Source organism: Solanum verrucosum, unplaced genomic scaffold (assembly GCF_900185275.1).
Source record: "Solanum verrucosum unplaced genomic scaffold, falcon-dt-bn FXZP01000276.1, whole genome shotgun sequence".
Taxonomy (NCBI): Eukaryota; Viridiplantae; Streptophyta; class Magnoliopsida; order Solanales; family Solanaceae; genus Solanum; species Solanum verrucosum.
Window position 1 is genome coordinate 851,860 of NW_026019946.1, and position 24,177 is coordinate 876,036.

General features: G+C 33.5%; 1 protein-coding gene across 1 annotated transcript; it reads right to left on the reverse strand.

The window, feature by feature from the left end:
- Positions 1-5,343: 5,343 nt before the first annotated feature.
- Positions 5,344-22,256, reverse strand: LOC125809894 (uncharacterized). The gene is made up of 11 exons (XM_049489447.1): positions 22,113-22,256; positions 16,486-16,547; positions 13,269-13,396; positions 9,480-9,538; positions 9,209-9,232; positions 8,375-8,457; positions 8,198-8,262; positions 7,979-8,028; positions 6,061-6,162; positions 5,645-5,704; positions 5,344-5,510 (listed from the first exon to the last, which is right to left on the reverse strand). Exons 1-11 carry the CDS (start codon positions 22,254-22,256, stop codon positions 5,394-5,396), a joined length of 894 nt encoding a protein of 297 aa, XP_049345404.1. The 3' UTR covers positions 5,344-5,393.
- Between the last annotated feature and the right edge of the window lie 1,921 nt (positions 22,257-24,177).

Below are 24,177 nucleotides of genomic sequence, written 5' to 3' on the forward strand. Positions count from 1 at the left end.
ATGAACAAAAAGATTAAAACATTTGTTGCATAAAAGGTCACATACAGGCCAAAATTGCCAACTTTGCAACAAACATTGATGCAACTGGTGTTTTACCAACTTTGCAACAAACATTTGTTGCATTAATGCTTGTTGCAAAGTTTGTAATATTTGGCTTGCATTCAGGCTCTGATGCAACAAATGTTTAACTCTCTTTTCATTACTGTATTTATATCAGTTGTTTGAAGCAGCTTAACCGGGGTAGTTTCTTCCAGGTGATTAGTCCTAGCTCTTTTTACTACTTTGCCTAGTTGGCTCAGATTCATCCACCCCGGTGACTTACTTCTACCTTTCTGTCCTGTTGGTAATAAAAATAGGTTAGCTCATATTTGTATGAAGATGACAACACAAAATTTGTACGAACCAAAATCAAGTTTAAATTTAAAAGGACTTCCTTTATTTTCAGTAAGTGAATAATTAATAAATAAATAAATAAATCCGATACTCTTAACCAAGTAAATTTTTGGCAAGTGTCATATGTTCTTCATGTACCAAACAATCAAGTTATCTTTAATTTCTTTTACTTTTATAATCCTATTTTCGCCTCATAATAAGGGACTTACTACAAGAAGGTCATTTCCTACTAATGATGGTCATTTTATGAAACCGTTTAACAAAGTTTGATTCTCTTCCCTTAAACTTCACTGAAATAACTCTTGAAAATACATAGAAATTATCATAATCCTACTAATATTGACTCAATTTATATTGTGTTTATATACGACTCTAATTTTTAAATATTATTTTCAACTTGAAAATAAATTGTAACAACTTGTTCCCGTCGTTATAGAAAATCTAACGAGGAAAAATTTGTGGCCAGAAAACTTTTTCATAGTATTTGGATTTTCCCAACCTTGTCCAGATTTGGATGAAATCGAAGTCTTTGGGGTGTAGGAAAATCTGGTAACAATCAGATGAATCATTTATGATTTTGATTACATGAGTAGTTAGATAACTCGCTAAGGGATTCGTACGACTTTACGGAATTGAATTCGGGCGAGTAGAACTCCTGAAATCGATCTTAGCGCAAAGGGTATTTTCTGATCGTCGTGGGTTAGAAGTGTATTGTGAAATGGGAATTTTGGAATTCTTGAAATAGCTCTCTGTTACGTTTTGGCCGCTTTGGCGGGGGCTTTTGCCGCTCTAGAGTCACCGCTGTGGCGGGCCCGACGCGAATTAAAGTCGTTAATAAACCCCTAAACGACCTCATTAGGCCTTTTTTGACTTTTTGAGCTAATGAACAACCCCCAGGCGACTCCTACTCATTTTTCACCATTCTTGAGGCTAAAGGTAAGCTTTTCACTCCCCGAATCCATTTTTCGATCCGTAAAACTTAATAGAATGGGTGAATATTGACGGGAGAGGGTTTTGATGTAGATTCTATGGTGGTAATTGGGATGATTGGGATCATGGGTTTGATCTAGGGTTCATAGAATTGTTATAGTTTCGGGTAATTAGCGATTGTTTGTTGATTCCTGTGTTATTGTGATTGTTTGTAGACCAAGAATAGGCGGAACGAATCCGGAAAGGGAAGGATCAAGTTTCTTAGGTTTTCAAGGTTGTTCGAGGTAGGCGATGGTTGTGATTTTATGATTGTGTGATGTATGTTTGTTCTTGTTTCATTATGATACTTGTATATGTATGAATGTTGCAATGTTGATCACACTTGTTCTAAATGAGATAGATAATTGATGAATACCATGAAATCATGACTTAAATGTATGATCTTGATGATCGATATACTTGTGATTGTGATTGCGGTGTGTGAATGGGATCGGTTGCCACGTTTCGGCATAACTAACTTGGATCGATTGCCACGTTCCGGCATAAATATAGGATCGGTTGCCACGTTCCGGCATAAATATAGGATCGGTTGCCACGTTCCGGCATAAATATGGGATCGGTTGCCACGTTCCGACATGCTAACTGTTTGGGTTTGGGTTCCATGAGAGGACTAATGATGTGGTATAAAAAGTTTGAAATGATGAGTTATTGTGTAGTGTTCAAGGAGGGTGTAGTCACTTATTTGAAAAGTGGAGAAAGTTGGAAATGATGAGTTGTTGTGTAGTGTTCAAGGAGGATGTAGTCACTTATTTGAAAAGTGGAGAAAAGTCGTTGTTCGTAAATGTTAATGATATAGTATATGTTGATATATATGCATGTGATTATATTGTTGTCTTGACTTATTTATGTTGCACTAGTGGGATAGCCGTGTAATCCTACCAGTACACTGTGGTTATGTATTGATTCTGCACTTGCTCTTATTTTTGTTGAGTACAAGGCATCTTCAATCGGCTACTGACAGACCTCACTTAGAAGATTGTGATCATTGCTTCGAATTCAAGGGTGAGCCAATTCTTCCGGGTTGCCATGTGATTCTCTTTTGTCGATGTCCACCATTTTCGATCTTAGACTTATGTTCTAGTTAGTTGATTAGTTCATTAGATTGGGGTTGCATCCCTTCTTGTTTAGAGTTGGTTGTTAGATGTTTTGGTACATTGACTTTCAGGTTCTAGGTTATTCTTCCGCATTGTTAGTTATTATTGTTAGACTTTGTTAGAGTTTATGGGAACTCTATTTCTATTTCCTTAGTGTTTGATTTAAATGTTTTAGTTTTTAGATTATTTGCTTGGTTTGGGTTGTAGTAGTGGTTCTCCCACCGGAGTGTTAGTGTGGGTGTCAATCACGACGATCTGGATCGTGACATAAACACTTTTTAAAACAAATTCAATTTTTCCTTTCAAATTTCACGTTTTTTATGTCCAAATGCCACTAGAAGAAGTTTGCACGTTTATTAGATGTTCCACATAGAGTATCACAATTCTACTAATATTGACTCAATTTATATTATATTCATACACAACTCTAATTTTTGAATATCATTTTCAACTTGAAAATAAATCCTACTTTTTTCCTTTTTCAAATTTCACAATTTGTCTGTCCAAACGCAACAAATAAAAGTTGTTCACGTGTATTGGGTGTGCCACATAGAGATCATCAAATCCTACTAATATTGACTCAATTCATATTGTGTTCATACGCAACTCTATTTTTGAATATCATTTTAAACTTAAAAATAAATAGTTTTTAAAACAATTACTTTTTTCCTTTCAAATTTCACATTTCCTATATCCAAGCGCCACCAGAAAAAGGTTGCATGTTTATTAGGGTGTTCCACATAGAGAGTATAGTAATCCTACTAATATTAGTTCAATTTATATTATGTTCATACACAATTATATTTTTTTAATATTATTTTCAACTTGAAAACAAATACTATTTTTTTTTCTTTTTCAAATATCACAATTTTTATCTCCAAACATAACTAATAAATGTGCATGTGTATTGGACGTGGCCCACATAGAGATCTTATCGTAATCCTACGATTATTGATTCAATTTATATTATGTTCATACATAACTTTAATTTTCAAATAGCATTATCAACTTGAAAACAAGTACTATATTTTTTCTCTTTCAAATTTTATATTTCTTTATGTCCAAACTCCACTAACAAAAGTTATGCACTTGTATTAGATGTGCCACATAGAGATTATTGTAATCATACTATTAATGACTCAATTTATATTATGTTCATCCACAAATATAATTTCTGAATATTATTTTCAACTTGAAAACAAAATATATTTTCTTTCAATTTTGCAACTTTTATATCCAAACTTCACTTATAAAAGTTGTACAGATGTATAGAGTGTGTCACATTATATAGATAGTATAACAATCCTATTAATATTGACTCAATTTATATTATGTTCATACACAATTCTAATTTTCGAATTCGTTTTTAACTTAAAAAATAAATACTTTTTCTTTCTTTCAAATTTCATTTCTTATGTCCAAACGCCGCTAAGAAAAGTTTGGACGTGTATTGGGTGCTCCACATAGAGAGTATCGTAATCCTGCTAATATTGACTCAATTTATACTATGTTTATACACAACTCTAATTTTTTAATATCATTTTTAACTTGAAAACACAATTGGATAATTGATAGAAAATTTGATATTAAAATAATAATAATAATAATATTCTTTTAGATGGACTTGATCCCCAGTTATGAATTGAATTATAAAAAATTGAGGTTGATTTAAAAAAAGGTCAATCGAAAGATATCATGTAATTAATCATATTTTGAAAATTATTTTCAAGTATACCATGTCAAAATAAAAACCATATGTGGTTTTTATTATTTATTAGAGAAAGGGTTTAATTTGGACCAATCAAATTAGGCAACATAATAAATAAATATTTAATTATTTTACTTTAAGGGAGTTATTAAAAATAAGGGAAAATATGAGCCAAAGAATTAATATTGAGGGTACTTTTTATCCAAAACATTGACGTTAGGTTTATTTGGCGACTAAAAAGTGGATGAAGGATAATTTTGTATCATATTCAAATAGTTGAGGAGCATTTTAGGCACTTCTCCATTTATATTATGCTCATACACAACTCTAATTTTTGAAAAAACATTTCAACTACAAAACAATATTTTTTTTTTCTTTTTTCAAATTTCACAACTTTATGTCCAAAAGTCATTGACAAAAATTGTGCATGTGTATTACGCGTGCGACAGTTATTGTAATCTACAAATATTGACTGAATTTATAGAATGTTCATACGCAAGTCTAATTTTCTAATATCATTTTAACTTGAAAACAAATATTATTATTTTCATTTTCAAATTTCACAGTTTTTATATGAAGATGTTGGTTATTCATGATATGTATGTGAAGCCAAGGGCGGATGTAGCGGGAGGGAATGTGTTAACCAAACCCTCTTAGCAAGAAATTACACTGTATATGTAAGGTAATTTATAATTATTATTTTTTTACATATAGATTTTAAATCCCTTAAACACAAGAATAAAGGTCGACTTAGTATTTTAGGTGTCAAAATTTACCTTGAGATTTCAAGTTCAAATCTTAGACGCTACATTTTTATTTTTAAACCTCTTTAGTGAAAATCCTGAATCCAGATAATCATAGGTGGCTCTTTATTTTGTCACTAATGGAGATCACAACAGATCAGACTTGTGCTATATGCAACATTGCTGATGAATGTCAGTATTGCAGATACAGTTTGGTGCAAAATATGCAACATCTACAGTCTACTCAATATATTTGTACGAGTCCACAATGACCACGAGATGAACATCTGCTAACTGTTGTTTTAACTTCTCGGGACCTGAATAAATCGTTTACTCATTCATCAATGATATTAACAGCTCGCAAAACTCATCTACAATTCTAAGTGGTCCTATATTTGCCTCATATTATAACATTTCATATTATAGAAAGTGACTGCAGCACAGCATGGGTATTTCTGTCTCCCATCACTCATCTGACTTTTTATCACAAGTATCATTTTTGATCAAGTATTCAACAAATTCATCAAGAAGACAAGGCCAAGCTCCTTCAGCATCATAGTTTGATAATGTCGCGTCCACAGTCTGCGTAACAAGTCATAGATACCAATATAATGTACTTTTGAAATAAAAAACTTGAAAGGGAGCAAGTGTGAGGTAAAAGGATATAGAGGGCGTCTCTGGAAGCTAATATGCTAAAGTGATGAATCATAACTTACCTTTGCAAATTTCAGCAGCTGTAACCAAATATCACGTGAGATAGCGTTGTTATGCCGTTCCTGAACCAGGTGGTAGCAGAACGATACCACAAGAAGAAAGAAAGAACAGGGGTGAGTTATAGCATCCTAAATAACAGCGAAAACACTTGCAACACTATAGTTGTTACGCGGAAATAAGATCCAAGTAAATGCTAAATCATGTGTACATTAAGATAGACACAAATCAAAAGGGATGGAGAATCGTCAAGCATAAGATCACATCAAGTAAATTGAAACCAATAATCGTCCAGCATAACACAGCACAGTGTGATTTTCATTAAGCAGATAAACCGAATTTCAAACCTAACAAACTTGGTCAGCTGCCTGTACATAGATAACTTAAAAGACGGTTACCCAAAGATTTTCCATTGAATTACCTGGATAAACTGACACCATTGATCAATCAATGGCCACTGCAATTCTGCAAACAGCAACTGCCACAATGCAAGTGCTGTTTCCAAGGCCAAAGTTTTCTGACCCTGAAAATTATATGGAAATATTCATGCACATGTTTACTAGAGATCTATAAGCAAATTATCATTACCTAAAATATAACGTAGTAAGATAGACATATACAACTGAAACTACATGCATCGCGTTTGTCACCCTAAAATTTTATCTAATATCTAGGCATAAGGGTTAAAAAATGTATTACTATCCAAGCTGTACTGTTGAGCTCTTCCTGGTTTCAAAAAGCAACCAACTGCAAACTAGGATGGTTTAAAGGTAATTATTTGATATCAGACCAAGAAAGCAGTTGCCCTAATATACACGTATCATTTAGTAATATATACAAATATCAGCCAATCAATCAAGCCAAACTATAGATGCAAACTAGGATGCTTCTGCAACACGAAAAATATACAATAAATAGCAAGGAACTAATAACCTTGAACGCAAATTTTCAATATCTTCAAAGTTTCTACTAGTCTTTTCTCTCCAAACTTCTTTAAAAATGTCCAAGGGGTTGATTCAAGATTTTTCCCTTCAGTTCCCAAGTGCAATCAAATGTATAGGACTAGTACTATTTTGTTTTACAATGGTGATGTTTGAGCCAACTTGTGTGCACCTAGACTAATGTACCGAGTAGCTTATCCAGCGCACAAACACAGTTGCCAAGGTAATCCTATCTAACAAAGTTGGAGGGAATGGGCTCACACCAAGTGTTATAACTGAACTCAAACATGGGATATCCAGGACCTCAACAATGATAAAGGGGGAAAAGGACAGTGCTTTAGGTGTTCTAATTGGAACTCGAGCATGGGATCTCCAGGTTGTTACTCCAGTTCCTCAACCACTATGTCATTCCCGCGGGACAGGACTTAGTAGTTCATCTGATTTCCTTTTAATTAATAGTTTGGGCACAATATAGGTTTCTAGGATTCTCTTTTTCTCAATTAGAACAGCCTAAAGCACTGTTCCTTCCTTTTTATCTCCTTTACCGTTGTTCAACTTAAGAGCAAAATTTATTAACATGCAACACTAACCCTTTTAGACTACCTGCAAATTTCATTCGCATGTATTCACCTCTTTGTAATCTCAAATCCACACAAAAAATGTACCAAAACATTGTAGCAGCATAGACTCCTCCAGAAAGCGATAACTGAAGAGTACTAAAATGAGCTTTAACAAAGGGACACTGCATTGTCTAAACCTTGGACACCTCCAACTTCTCCTGCACGAACACCACAAAGGCAGTCCTGGATATTCCATCCAGGGCTCCACTTTTTCCTCTTTTTTTTGATGACCATAATTCCATAGGATACCTGCCCAGCAAGAGGTACCAAATAACTCTGTCTACCAAGGTTAGGATAGCTGGGAAGATTCACCTAGTGTTTATTGTCTCTGCCAGGTCCAGGGCTTCACTCTCTAACTTCAGATAACATAGACAAAGACAACTGGGCTCCAGTTGTCTAATGAATTTCACCCCTTTTTTGAGGTCTTTTTGTGAGTTCTAGACTCTAGAGGTTACTTCCCAAGTAAGAAACCATTCATAGTATCTTGGTTTCCTCACTTTAAGATTAAACCCAAAATCAAACATTATTCCCTTGCTGTGTGTGGTGCTATTTTGTAGTGAGTTGCAGACAGTTTTTTGGTACTGTCGACACAATAGAAACCTTGTCCTGTGAGGGTCTTTTCTTTTAAACACAGGTTCTTATAACACGGGATAGCTTTGGAAAGGGAATTCCATTTTGGAATGAGCAGCAACCAACTGACTTGTTGCTAACTCGTATTCTCAACCTTAAAACTATAGAAAGAAAAAGAGTACTGAAGGATCAGTAATTAAGTACCCACCTTCTCCTTTGCCCAATCAAAAGTAAAGTTGTAAATTTCACTGAAAGTATCTGGAAAAAGATCCAAAGAAAGTCAAGGTAAGGAATCTTTTCCCGTAGTAAGACAAAATTAACAGTTAAAGAAAGATATGGTATCCATGTTCAAATTTCAAATAAGAAAATATCAAAGAACAATGGAACTTCTTTGACCAACAATGAGGAATTCCACGACAGGACAAACCTTCATCTTTCAGCTGAGATCGCAAAAATGGGATTTTATTCTTGAAATTCTCCATTGAATCTATTCTGTCATTTAGGATACAGGTTAATCATTTCGACATTAGACACTAAAATATTATAGTTGCCACAGTGAAAGAAATTCAACTATTGAGGGGAAAAGGCCTTAATCTAGGCTTACTCAAGAGACTGTACTCCACCAATAAACTCCTGCTTCGAGAATTCACAAATGGACGCAGCTTTCAATTTCCATGAAAATACCAACTGTAATTGAATGCAATTGTAAGTGAATCAAAGATCACACAACCCCTATATGCTTTTAAGAAGTCCTATATTACAAGTTTTTATAATAATCTAGGCTTAGGCCAAAGAGTATCTGTTGTTCAGCTGAGAACTTTTGAGCTATCAAGTATACGGTAAACAAGAATTAAAAATATTCTTTCAAGTGAAATCATTTTTTTGCAAGCTGCAAAAGAACCAACCAGATTGGTATGGCTTAATTTTAATTCGATAACGGTGTTATTTAGGTTGGCCTGCGTGCACCTCGACTATTCCACCGGATACTTGCTACCTCCCACCAACACGGACACCAGGTAATTCTGCCCACCAAGTCTTAGATAGATGGGGAGAAATCACCTAGTGTTTTTGACTCTATTTGGGATTTGAAACCCCGTCTCCAAGGCTTGCTCCACTTCATTGGTATGGCTTAAATTTTACCGAAACATAAGGTCATTTTTTGGTAGTTACTCAGAGCTCAGGAAAGGTTATCCAAATTGAAAGTAAGAGTTCAATGGAGGTTTTTCTATAATTAACTTTCCCAAGACAAATACAGCCAATTAAATCCTTTTTGCATCACTCCTAGTCCTCCCCCCACCTTCAAAAAATGTCTTTGAAAGAGGTAACAACAACAGCATGCCCCGTGAAATCCCACAAAGTGGAGTCTGGGGAGGGTAAAAGTTTCTGAAAGACGTAGAGAGACAACTAGAAAAGTAAACGAGAGGCTAATTGCACATACCATAACTATATCCTGAGGATCAACCTGATAAGAAAACAAAAAGTTTTACATTACTCAGGCATCATCACCAAGATATTATCAGGAATCTAAGAAGAAGACAAAACAAAATATACAACAGTATGTGTACAACTGGAAGTTTTAAATCAAGATTGAAAAGACAAACTACAAAACACTGTGTATGATACACAACACCTAACAACCTTCACTTGAAATTCTTATCATGGAAATAGTAATGCTTGACTCATCAGATCAGCCAATTGAGGTAAAGCACCTGAAGATCATTGCAGAGATTGCTAATACCATCAGCCATAATCATGTCAACATTCGGGTCTGCAAAATGGAAAAAAAAAATTCAGCCAGACACTTTGGTTTATTGACAGAATATATATAGATTATTATATATAGAAAAAGGGTGAAGGAACATCTGATGGAGAGTTCACTGTTTCAATGACTTCTACGGGTAAATTATTATGAGGGAAAAAGGATTCTACTTGGCATCTCACTATTTTACTAATGCTAGGAGCATTTTCTTTGAGAAAGTACTCAAGGTAGGACCACTATACAGGCTAACCAGGTGAAGGGAAAAAGATAACCCTACTACAATAATAAAATTTAAACCAGTTCAGAGTCAGCTGACAACAACATACCCAGTATAGTCCCACAAAGTGGGGTCTGGGAGGGTAGAGTGTACACAAACCTTACCTTTAACAAATTTTGGTAAAAGTTTATAAAGCTCTAAGACATTGGATCACTTATTTGTAAGAAACGTGATAAAAATTAGTGAATATTTCACACTTATGTCTTCAAAAGAATATATACACTAACCAAAATTAAGTTTCAGCAAATTTTCATGAGTTAATATTTCATATGGTCACTCAACTTATACTTGTTTTCACGGAAAGTCACTCAACTTTCATTTATAACCTCAAAGTCACTCAACTATAAATTTTTTTCACAGAAAGTCACTCAACTAATAGTTATTTTCATAGAAAGTCACTCAACTTTCTTTTATAACTTCAAAGTCACTCAATTATAAATATTTTACCTACAAAGTCACTCAATTATTGATATTTCATTTAGAAAGTCACCCAACCAATTTAAATATGTTTTCATTAAATTTTGTTAAAATATAATTTTTGTTTTAAACTAATTTTAATAAAAAATAATAATTAGATGCTCATTTAATTTTCTTATTAAATTTTTTCGAAACAATTTTATTAGAAAATAGAAGAAGATACGCATTTTAATCATTTTATTAAATTTTATTGAAATACTATTTTGATTTAAATTATTTTTAAAAAAACTAAATATTCATTTGAATTATTTTATTAAATTTTGTTGAGATACAATTTTTGTTTAAACTAATTTTTAAAGAAATAATAACTATTGTGAACCTAATACAAAAATAATAAGATTTACACTGTAGCATTTTTAAATCGAAAATGATGCATTGCATTGCATCCACCGTTACTAGTGCTGGTGCCGGGCTGCATAACAGTTTTATTAAAAGAATCGTTTTAATAAATTGGTATTTAAACAAAATTAAATAAAATAATTAAAATGAGTATCTTACTATTTGTTAAGAAATTAGTTTAAAACAAAATTGTGTTTCAATAAATTTAATAAAATAATTAAATGAGAATCTTATTATTTTTTAAGAAATTAGTTTAAAAGCAAAACTATGTTTTAATAAAATAATTAAAATGAGCATCTTATTATTATTTTTTAAAAATTGTTTTTCAACAAAATTTAATGAAAACATATTTAAATGGATTGAGTGACTTTCTAAATGAAATATCAATAGATGAGTGACTTTGTAGGTAAAATATTTATAGTTTAGTGACTTTGAAGTTATAAAAAAAGTTGAGTGACTTTCTAAGAAAAAAACAATTAGTTGAGTGACTGTCTGTGAGAAAAATTCATAGTTGACTGACTTTGAAGTTATAAATGAAAGTTGAGTGACTTTCTGTGAAAAAAAGTATTAATTGAGTGACCATATGAGATATTAACTCAAATTTTCATTGACCACCTTTTTTATATGAAAGAAATCTCATTAAGGCATCAAGAAGATGAAAGTAGTAGATAATTAGAGTGAATAAAGACGGGGTCAACCTAGAAACAAAAGAAAGTAGGCTAAAGCTAAGTAGCTGATGAAGTCCGAAATGTAGATAGGGCAATTTACAGGTGCTAGGTTGATAGCATCCATGTCGGCTTAATTGCACTAAAGTTGACGGGCTTCAATGAGAAATCAAGAAGATGTTTATTGTGGAAGAAAAGCCCAAGATTGACCCAAGAATTACAACAAGAATTGGACTAAGTGCTACATATACTTCATGTCATGGTCCAAGTTCGAGTCCAAGAGCCGAAAGATTGGGCCACATGAAGGCCCAAGAAGAGGGCCCACATGGAGCCCAATAGGAGCATAAAAATTTCCTATTTTAAAAAGCTTCCTAGTTCAAAAAATTTCCTAATTTAAAGTTTACTAGTTTAAAATGTCCTAGTTATTATTTTCATAAAAGTAGGATTTAAATCCCATTCTATTTGGGATAGGTTTTCCCTATATATAGGTGTAGATTTTATTATTTGAAAAGATATAATTAATATTATTTGACAGGTTTCTCTTCTTTACTCCTTTGTGTGTGGTGAATATGGATTTATCTTACAACCTTATAAGAACAATTCTTAAGAGGTAAGATTCATACTGAATTTGATATTTTTGGTTCTTATTCGTAAATTAAAGAAGGTGATTAGTCTTACACTAATTGTTGTCTCTAGTTTCTTCGAAATAGAGGTCTATGTTAAGGTCCCTAGTTCTGGATCGAGTCGTTGGACGATTAACTGAAAAGTCAGGTCCAATAGACAGGTCTAAGCCCATGTTCTTGTTCCTTGACTTGCCTATGATTGCTGAAATTTGCAATTCATTCAGGGAATTGCAGACCTGGGAACTTGTTTGAGAAAGTTCCGAATCTCTGAAACTTGATAAAATTCAACTTATTTTATTAATAATGTCAACTCTCTTAAATAGAGGTTTACAATAGCAAGAGTCCTAATAAATTAGAAATAACAAAGTCCTATAAAACTAAAATAATAAAAATCCTAATCCACTCATGAAGTTATGTTTGACTAAAACAACTAAAACAATAATTCGGAAATATTAATCATTCTTGCGTCTGTAATATTGTTTCCCGACAAACGCATCAATAACAGTCTAGATCACTATTGACCTAAGTTTTTGAATTGACATTATTAGTATCATAATTAGTTTTAATTAGCTAATTTGGAATACTATGATCAATTAGGGTTCTAAGCACTTTTCTTGAAATTTGGGGATTTTATTCTCAAACTTCACATATCTTTCAATTTCTGTCTTTAATCTTTATAATTTCGCTTCTGCATTATTTTCTTGTTATTCTGGTAACCCAATTCTTATCATAGGTTATGCCAACTATATAACCACAAAAGACATCTAGCCTTAAGTGAGTATGAAGGAGTTGATATCCCATCAAAATTTCATTGATCAATTAAATAACAAAGTTAATAGTGCATGACAGCTTCATAAGTTGCCTATAAGTCTGGATAAAGCCAGATTGTACAGAACAATGTAACTTTAACTTTTAATTATTCTGCAAGTTCAAGTCAAATCATGCTAGACTCAAACAGATATAGTCAATCTTCTTTGATGTTCAAAGTCTAACATAACCAAATAAATAGGCAAGCAGTGGTAGCCTCGAATGCTTTAAATATTAATATGATCAATCCAACTTAGGTTATCTGTTACTTCAGCTTCAATTTGAAGAAACCCTTCTACAGAAGCTTCCATTAGTAAGGTGCTAAGTATGCTTATTCTTCATTCTTTTCCACCTCAGCGTCTTTTGGGATCAAGAAATAAGCATGATTGTAACTGAGCTATTTTAAAGCTTAAACCAAGTTCAGCCAGACATTTTTGTTTATTAACAGAGCATATATATACAGAAAAGAATTATAACCATGGATTAAATAAGTTAACTGTCAAAAAGATAAATAGTCGTTAGTTTACAAGGTTTTAGGAGACGGTCCTGACCTTTGTATTTATTGAAAAGCACCTCACATCGGTTTTTCTCCGTAGCATGTTCCTGGCTGTAGTATTCTTCCACTGCTAATTGAAAATTCCAATCATTGTTCTTCAGATGCTGAATAGCTGATTTCTCACTGTGTATAAATTTAAGGATCAAGGGAGGTAAGCTATGCAAACAAGGTGCCTCTCAAAGTAATCCACATAACTTTTGAGCAAATGTTTAAAAATCACTAAGGAAATTCTCTTAGATGATCATGTGACAATATAAATGAAAAGTGACTTTTATTCCAGTTATAGTCACAGAGGGACTTAAGCAATTTGTTTTGTAGAAAAAGTTATTCGTAGATCATGAAACATGTTGGTAGTTTCCCTAAAACTTGAATTTCAAATGTCTCCATTTTTTCCCAATTCAGGAAATTAACATTGAGGAGTCTTTTCATAATGAAACAGACAACTTAATAGCTATATATATATATATATATGTACTATACAAAGGGGGAGAGAAGGGGTAAATGGGAAAGAGAGTTACAAGGTGGGGAATCGTATCCCTACAACCAAATGGGAAGTTCAGGTAGCCGACTAGTTCGGTTACTAAAAGCCATTATTCCACCTATTAAAGAACCAGTGAATAACAACCTAAACTTATGTTTAATAACCAATAAATATGAATCACTCTGATACTTCAACACGTCCCAGAAAATAATAGCATAAAACAAAAAACCAGATAAATAGATGCTCATTTTGCCTTATATTTAAGATGCATAAAAGCTGCTGAATTTCAACATTGGGTTCAATATTGAAGTGGTAACAGCATAGAGAAAAACTTCCCATCGGTTTTTCTCTTTATTAGTGGCATTGTTTAATATTATCTTTTACACAATATATTTTTATGACGGATTTATGCAGTAAATGAACTTCCTAAGCACTAAAAGGTAGCATCAAATTTGCACAGTAATAACAAAAAATCACCCCTATTAGTTATCTTATTCCTATCACTACAACAAAAAAAACTTTTAGAGGTAATAAATATGCACATTAACAAAGAGTGTCTTGAGTCATATACTTCACATGGTATCAAGATCCATATTAACTCTCACAAGTCCTTTATTTTATAATAGCCCTCCCACCCTTCCCATTAAATGGCCTCAAACATCTCTGCCCTCAATTCTGATGCCAACACCAACACAATTGCTGTTTAATTTAATTTTGTAACCTAGGCACCCATCAAATTAGCTGGCACCAACAACTCCATGCTTATGACCGGTCACAACCTTTATGGCAATGTCAATGATTCTCACCTGCCCCTACCCGCATAGTATCTCAAAACAATCAAGATATCAAAAATCCTAAGTTTGTTACATGGTATCGCCAAGGTTGAGTAATCCAACATGCTATGTTAGCATCAGTCGATGTTGTTCAAACTCTTCAAAATCCTTGCCGCACCCGTGTCAACACGACATGGGTATGTTAGGTGTTATAAAGAATTAAATTTTGTTAATGTTAGTTCAAGAGCTTTGTAATAAATCGAGATATATACTTAATATGTCATAATATACATTTATTGGTCGTATCCTAGCACCTGTTTCTGCATTTAGATCCATACCCTTGAATTCTAAATTTTATGTGATGAAAAATATGACCTTTAGATCCGCATCTGTATCGAATACCCGCACTCGAGTCTAAGAAACTTAGGCATCAGTTGATCTAACACGTGTTGTTACTGTTGCCGATCTAGTCACTGTGTGGGATGTTTTGCATACTGCATATGCAAGCATATCTCAAGAGAGAATCCTTAGTTTACGTGATCATATGGCTCATCTCTCCAAAGAGCCTTCCTGTTGCCCAATTATCTCCACTAAGTTCAATCTCTCTGTAATGAACTTGCCACTATCAAGGATCCAAAGTCTAATGAAGAACTCTTACAAAACACTACCATACACGCCTTTTGTCGGCATGCTACCCTAGCCTACCTCATCTAAAGGTATTTTAGCCGCCTGCATTGGGATCAAATTGACTACTCTATGAAAGTCGAGAGAAGAATCCAATCTCCCCTGTCTGTTCCATTCTGAATGGTTGGTCGGTTGACCAGCATACATTGATTTATCGGATCAATTGTTGTAGTAAAGTAGTACCATCGACCGGAGACCCCACTACGAAGAAATTATGGGAGATTCGAAAGTAGTTTCGAGCTCATATTTGTCGTCAGTTGAGAATGGAAATTGAACTCTATTAGATCAAATCTTATGTTGCTTCCAGTAGCTCTAATTTAAAATGCTTAGGCTCGAATACCTCTGGAACAATAAATAGTACTTTTAAGGATCTTCGTGCTTCAAAAACGCAACGTAGTTAGGGGTGAACTGTGTTTTATTGCTGCTAAGCTTCCGTAGCAAGAGCATGACCACTTATAACCAGTGTTGTCAAAGGTGTGCTTAAGACATGAAGCAAAGCTCAAAACGTGTTGAGCACTTCGCCTCGCTTAATGTGTGGTTCAGTGTCATCACATTTTTCCTTGCCAGTGAGCTTCTTGAAAGAGGCAGCACTGAACGATTGATCCTTCACTTTATCACAAGTTCTTTTTGATTTTTTTGTTCATATATTTGTCACTCGTTCTTATAATTTTAAGCCTTGAATTAAACATATATATATTTGTATTTTTTTCCTTTGTGCCTTTTTTCATTAAAGCTCGCGCTTTATTTGCACTTAAAACCCTAACAAACCTTTTGCGCATTTTGAACACGGTTTATAACTGAATTATTTGATAATACCTCCACCCTTTCTAACCTTGAACAACTGTGAATTGAGTAATCTATCTAGTGGGGCTCACCCCACAAGCACCAAACACTTCCAACCCGAAGGTTGCGAGTTCGAGTCACCAAAAAAAATCATAAAAACTCCAACATTGCAGACGAGAGGGAGTTGCTCGGATGGTAAGCACCCCTCACTTCCAACCCGAAAGTTGCGAGTTCGAGTCACCAAAAAAAAATCATGAAGAAAAAAAAAAAAAAACTCCAACATTGCTTTTAATTAGGTACAAATGCCCCTCCCACAAATAACCCTAAAATCTTACCGGGAATTATGCTTAGATCAGCAAATATAATAGTTTTTTTTTATGATCATTGTGGTGTAAGATCAGCTTGCTAGGTCCCACATATCAGGTAATCCTATCTACGAAGGCCAACTCAAATAAGAAACAAATTTTAAAATTCAGTGAGGACTAAGGTACCTTACGCCAGTGTGAGCCATGAAACCCCGAACAGTACCCTTGCGCCCATACCCCAACTTGTGCTGCAAAGCAAATAACAATTATTTTTAAAAAAAAAAAAAAAAGATGAAGAATTAGAACGCACCATTTTTATGATTAATTGTTCCTTCGATGATTTTCGATTCCTCCTTCAGCAATTTCTCCTTTTTTTTTTCTTTTTCTTTTTTGTGTTATAGTTAGGGACTCCAAATGTTTAAAAGTTTTCCAACAATTGGAGAAAGCCCATAAATTTTGGTGAGCGCATGGTATTTTCTTGAATAGAAAGGCGAAATAATAGTTAGACGCGTAACAAACAATAGTAATATATTTGTCCTCAGTCACACTTTTTTTTTTTTTTTTTTTTTGATATATTTGTCCCTTCCATCCTATTTTAGGTACGTATGTATTCTTGAATAGTTAAGTTTCATATTCTCATTTTTAGTGGCATGCCTACATGGATATATATATTTATTACCCTTATATATATGCCAACAAGAAGAGTACCAACACAGCTCTACAAAGTTGTACCAATAGTATCAAAAATTGTACTGTACCATTAAGCCCTATTCACTATTGAATAAACACGTGTCCTTGTACATGCTTTAGTTTTCAATTATTTTCCTATGGTTCTTTCACCAATCTATCTTTTCAGTCATTTTCTACCTTTTATTTTTCATTCTCATTCTCACTCTTGATGGAGAAGTTGAAAAAGTGACTTAGAAATGGAGGTATTACATTTTCGGAGAGGAACATCAAATTGATGGAAATATAGTGAAGAGTGATTTCAGTGCCCGGCTGAAACATCAATTTGGTGATGAAATTTCACATTTGACTATCGAAATGGGAGGTAATCTTTCAATCCAAGTAAATTTTTGTGTTTTCCTTTCAGTTTTTGGGTTTGATTATTTTTCCCGAGATATTGAATTCTTATTTATCAAAGTCAAAATTATCTTTTATTTTTATGTGTTTTTGATTTGGGAATTGGAGAAACTTTACAGGAAGCCCGTATTATGAAATGGATGCAACAAGAAAGAAAGAGAATTAAGTAAAACTCACTAGAAATCTTGTGAGCATTGGTGTTAACTGATTTTGCACATGCATGTACTCATTCACTATTTTGTCTCAATTTCTAAGGTGTAGAATGTATTAGAAGAATTCAGTGAGAATATAGAAAGGCTCTGTGAGAAAAATTCTCAAAGGTTAGTACTATATATATCCAATGAAACCACAGTACTCAAGAAAATCACATTAAGTTAGGACTCGAGAACGTGAACAAGATAGCAAGATATCACCTTCAGGTCATTTAGATTGGGCCTGTATTGACTAATTTGGTTGAAGGTTGAGTATTAGTGGTCTCTCTCTATAATGTTTATACTCATGGCTCGTGGGGTGGTTGTACACTCTTGTCATCACTTACCCAATTATATATGTATCATATGTAGTCTAGCTGGAACATGTCTTCACTTATACAACTATGTATTTATTGTACATAGCCTGTCTGGAACAAAATGATCAATATTATTTGAAGGTATATGAGCTTATTTTTTTCGTACATGTACATAAAAATGTCATGCTCTATCCATATAGTTAAATTACTTTGGTTGTATTGTTAAGGTGAAAAAGACGACACCAAATTCAACTATGTTGGGCTGCTAAGATTTTTTTGGATTGGGGGGAGGGGGAGGGAATGTTTGTTGTGCTACTTAAGCGTTTTTCTCTTTTTATGTGTTGGGGTGGTGCCTTTTGTTGTTGTTATGCTGTTGTGTTTGTTCAGAGTCTTTAGATTAAGAGCTAGGATGATTAAAGGTGGCATTTTAGGATGTGTAAGTGTTTAGTTGAGGTGCTTCTTAGAGTTCATGTATTTGTTCAATTTGTATAGTAAAATTGGTTAGATGAACCTGATAAGGGTGGTGATCCTGAAAAGCTATCTTTTTTTTCTTCTTTATCATTTCCTGTTGTTATATCCATGTTTCATTAGGTGACATGAAGTTTGGGAATGTCCTTTGTTCCAATCTGGGAGAAATACCTTTTATGCTACTTTGAGCTTTTTTTTTCTCTCTTTCTTTCCTTTTTATGTGGTGTTGGTGTTGTTTTATTGTTATTTTGAGCTTTCTTGATCAGATTTCTCTTCAAGTGTTGTAGCAATTGCATCACAAGTTTGATGAAATTTTTCAAAAATGATTGAATCTGCCACTTTTCTTTATTTGTTTCTAGAGTGAAGGCTGAAAAAAATACCTGAACTGAAGGAGAAGTGAGTTTCTTATCTGAAATATCACTATATGTTCACACAAGAGAAGTAATCTATTGATGGTTGACTTGTGTTTTGACAAATAGTTGGTGATAGCTCATAGTTCAGTGATGAAATTCAAATATCGGATACTTAAGGTGTGATTTTGGCCATTGACTCTTTGTTTCTCATTTCTTGCACAATGGTTGTTTGGTTATTTCATATTAATGAAATAATAATGTATATGAACTTGCAGGAACTTTATTGTGAATTATAATCTTCCAAACTACTTATTTTGGCTTCTCCGGGAGGTGATGGACAGATGTGAAAAAGAAAAGTTAGTGTATGACTCATGTTGGATGGCAATATCAATAACAGACGGTTGCAAAACACTTTCAATGTCATGCATTTATATTTATTTTTTACAATTATATATCAAGTAAAGAACATATTTTTCTAAGTTCTTTTTGGTAGTTTTTTGGCAGAGTCCATGGAAACATGCCTTCGATTTAGATTGTGTCTGTCAGGTGTCAGGTGCATATCCTGTTTCTCCATTTGTATGAGTACATTATTTTTTGTAGAACAATAATAACAATCAATACCATAGATTCATAACTATAAATTGCTTATTGCAAATATAGCAATAACAGAAAAGGCAAGATTCTTACCTCCTCCTTGCCAACTTCTACATACATCTCCCTACATGATTCATGTAATTGTAGCCAAAGTCAGAAACAACTGTACAAGATAACTTGACAATACTCTTATTGTTATAAACTCTATCCCTCCCCCTATTACAAGTTCGATAGCACTACAAGCAAGAGCAAAATTGTATGATCATTTGAAGAAAATAAAAGATGTAGCTTTTAAAGTCTGCATAAAGGATTTGTTTTTCTCATTCCAATGCTTCAATGACAATTTTCTTACTAGGAGCACTGAGCACAAATTATTGTATCATTGAACACACTAAATCACCATTTAAAGAAATAATAGTAATGAGAAGCTTAGATGAATTGTCAATTTTCTATTCTTTGACAAGTCTAATAACTCAAGTATTTAAGAATTTTAATAAGTTTATCCTCTCTTAAAATTTTTTGAGGACTGTTTTAGCAAAGAGAAGTCTCATCGACATCGGACCTTCTTTAATAATTCTATTCGAGTATTAAAATGAAGATATTTTTTTAGATGTTAATGGAACTCTTAACATCCTTGCAGACTAATTAAAGAAAGAAAGAGGCAAGGTATTAAGAATGTATCCAGTGCTACTTCAATCAAGTAAGTTTTACTTTTTCTGGTGATTATTTTTATTTTATTATGTAATATGTGGAATATGGATGGAGAGATTTTATCTACACCCTCTTTTTTTTTGTAGACATCTTAGTATATCTAGCCATTTTTCCAGGAGTTTACTTTAACTATTGTCATGTCATGGGAGATGAAAACTCACCAAATCTTTTTAGTTCGTCTTGACTTTGTATTTATTTATACTATGCACACTCTGTAGAGTTTCACATTCTCATGGATTTGACTCCTTTGTGATTCAAACACATCTGGTATACTCACTAATTAGTACTGTTGGATCCTTGCTCACCTATAGTTATATTGTTGAGTGAGGCAAGTAACTGAGAAAAACAATTAAATTCCAGAAACAGAACAAGAAGGAGCCAACCCATGAAAAAGGGAAAAACATTCAAGTTCCAGAAACAGCACAAGGAGGAGGCCAAATCATGAAAATGATTGATTTCAGATTCTCTAATTTTCAAGACTTAAGGTACAATTTCACATACCTTTTTCAGGCTTTTGAAATTGTAGGTCTCTTTTTCTTGAAAACAAACCACAATGTTCTATTTTGAATGGTGTTGTAGTAGTATTTAGTAGTTATTCTTGGATAGAAGTTACAGTTTTAGCATTAGATACAACAAGTTTAAAATACTTCACCTGTAGAGTCGACTTTATAGCAGTTCTGGGATTGAGAGACTAATGATGGTTGGGAATGATTTGGTAATATTCATTCCCTTAATGAGGTATTATGTGTAATTTTGACACACATACTATCTAATGAAGAAGGTTTTACATATTATGTGATTATGCATGCGGGATAGGTTTTGCTTAAAAAAATTGTCGTTCAGATTTTCATTTATTGAATTGATAATCTTAAGTCGAGTAGTAAACTTAAATGAAAGGATACAAACATAGCTATAACATGCTTTTATCTCTGTCGCACACTCAAACTATTAATGTTAGAGTTAAGGTTAATGGCTAAGCGGGTCTAACAGATCCATGTACTCCGTCCCTCTATATTATCATTTTTAGTTTTACTTAGTTGTTCATTATCACTTTATTAGATTCAGAAGCAACTATGTCTATGTGTTAGATACCATATTTGTTGAGCTTAGTAAATCAAATAGCATTCTGTAATATATGATCTTTAGGAGGACAAGAAAAAAAATTGTCCACAATATCTTAAGACTGCTTCCTGTTAAGGATAGTCAAAGAGGAAAACAATGTGACTGAGATGACACATGTAATTTTATTTCTCCCTCTTTTTTTTGTTAAGATAAATGGAAGTCCAGAGATAAATTCTTCCCTCCATATATCATTGTACTTGTCAAAAGAAAAAAGAACTTGTCACCTAAAAAAATATCACTTAATGAATTTATCTTGAGTAGAGATTTTAGCTCAATTTTGCTAAAAGAGGACTTTGAAGCAAATGTGTACCTTTATAAGGTATTTGTAGTGTAGATAAGAATATACATAGCAAGTCAAGTCGGTAAGATGGAAGTTGGCTTTTAAAAGAACTACTTAATTAACTTCTATTTTTATCACCTTGATATAAATATGCAGTTTGCGCAAATAAGAAGTTGATAGACTTAACAAGAACTTGTGCTGATTATTTTTGGTGTGTGCACTTTCAAATAATTTGCAGGGAACAACAAATAGTAATGTCTGGGCACAGAAGAGTTAGATATGTACAAAAAGTTGAAAAGTTGTTGATCTCCATAGTACATTGGATAGTCCAGATGTTGACACATTATTAGTAATGTCTGTAAATGTAGAATGTTTCTAACAACTTCGAGCATTCTCCCTTTCTTACTTTTTGATTATTTCGTTTGGGTGCAAATTTGAGTCAATATTTTATGTAGTCTACCTTATCAATGATTTTGCAGATGCTTGAATGAAGACATTTTATTTCCATACTTGATCATCCCTTTCGCTAATTCATATACACAACTTGAATAAATTGTTTTTTTGCAATAAATATAGCTGGATAATTTTCAGCATACTTTATTATTTATCGAGAGCAAATCAACTATGTTGGGCCCGTGGTAAGCACGGGCCATGCCCTTCTAGTATTACTATTTAAGAAAAGGGAATAGCATACGCCTTGTGCGCTTCCCTGTAAAAACATTGAAGTTGAAGGGTTATTTCTGTCATTTCTCTTTTCTGCATCAATTCCAGCGCCTCCTCCATTGTTAACCATCGGCCATCTCCATCTGCTCTCTCCTCTTCTTCTCTTCTCCTTCATAGTTGTGTCCAGGTGAACATAATTTACACTTGAATTTATTTTGATTCTGCAATCTTGCATCAACCTTAACGCCTCCTTTGATGTGCAGCACCGTCACACACCTCCAATTTCGCCGACCGCCATCTTCGCACCTCGGTTCTCCTCTCCTCTTCGCTTGTTCTCAATTTTGCACTTTGGTGGAGTCTACAGCTGCTTCCTATATCAGGTGGGCGTCCTTCACACAAATTTTACTGATTCCCTGACTCAGCCTCTACTATTTGATTTCACAATCCTTTTGTAATTCGCTTGCCTGCGACAATTTCTCTGGGTCTCTTCGACTTTTCGTTTGTGCCACCGTCCGTTTCAACTTGACTTTGGGCTTCTCTATATTTTAAAGCTTTTTTGACTTCATACATTTTTGTATTTATCCTCCTATATCGACAATGTACAATTTAAAAGAACACAAAGCTCAAGGTCAAACATTAGATTTTGTTGGAATTTATATAATATAGTGTATAATAAAATTATTCGCAGAGCCTTTCCATTCACTTTTGATTTTGTTAACTTCATCAAACTTTCCTCTGCAAATTTCTACTGCTACTCAAAAATTCCACAATTCACTGAAAGATTCTCAGCCTGCAACTCTTCAATAGTTTTGAAGAAGCAAATCTGAAAATCACTCATGCCATGGTATAACATTTTTATCCGTTTCATAGAATTGACAGTAATGTTAATTTATAGACTTATCAGGTACTGTGGAGATTTCTGTAGTAGCGAGAACAACAAGGATCAACAAGTACTCTCAAAAATATCTTAACTAGATCTGATACTGCTTTTCTGCCCCCCATTCCATATCCATATGAAATAGAATTATTATGAGTCTAAATTCAAATATAGTGGACTTTTTAAACCTTCACTCTAGCTATTGAAAGACTACCTAAAGCACACAATAAACTAGATATGAAAAAGTATGCAACCTATTTGATGTTTGTATATTTCTTCTGCTTGCTTTGCAGTGAGTGCAACTACTACTCCCCACAGGGAACATGCAAGTCAGTGTATACTGGGAGAAACCTACTCTTTTTCAAAAAATAACAAGATAAGTTCGAACAAGATGTTTTGATCTAACCCTTATTCATTGGCACTATCACCTGATTCACCATTCTCAGTTGAAAATTGACAATACGAGGGCTTTAATCATGTTATATATCAGCTAATCCTTTTTTTATAGTAAGCAAAACAAGTCCATTCAAGAGGCAACTGTTATTTATCAGTGTGTTATTTGCCAAGTTGATAAACATGCTATTTTCAACGGTTAGTCTGCTCCTTAATCGTTATAGCTTTTGCCTTTTACTATGTGCCCATAGATGACCATGATAAGTATTAGGAAATAATACACAAGTTGTTTGCAGATGGTTCTTAGCCTAAGTTTATTGACAGTGTCTTCCTTTTTTTTTAATGAAGTATTAACAGTGTCTTTCCTTCCTCTGAGTAAATTTAAGTAAATATTGTTCTCCAGATGCTTTGATTTTGAGATGTGAGTTTCTGCATTTAATTTCGAAACTGTTATGGATTAAATACCTCCTTATTCACTTTACCAACCTGATTAAATCTTACTATTCGCTCCGTTCCTTTTTGGTTGTCATAGCTTCCTTTTTAAGAGTCAAACCATCTGAATTTGACTAACATTTTAAGATGTATTTTTTCATCATATTGATATACAAAAAGTTGCAATTTATAGTACTTTCTATATAGTTTTTGAATATCTATAATCGAATAAATATAATATAATTTAGCTTTGAAAATTAGTCAAATTGACTCTCAAAAAGTCAACATGACACCTTAAAAGGAGTGGAGGGAGTATCATCTAAGCACAGGTCAAGACTTCAACCCAGTTTGTCTACAACATTGGTCTTGCTCATGTTAATTCCAGAGCCCAACT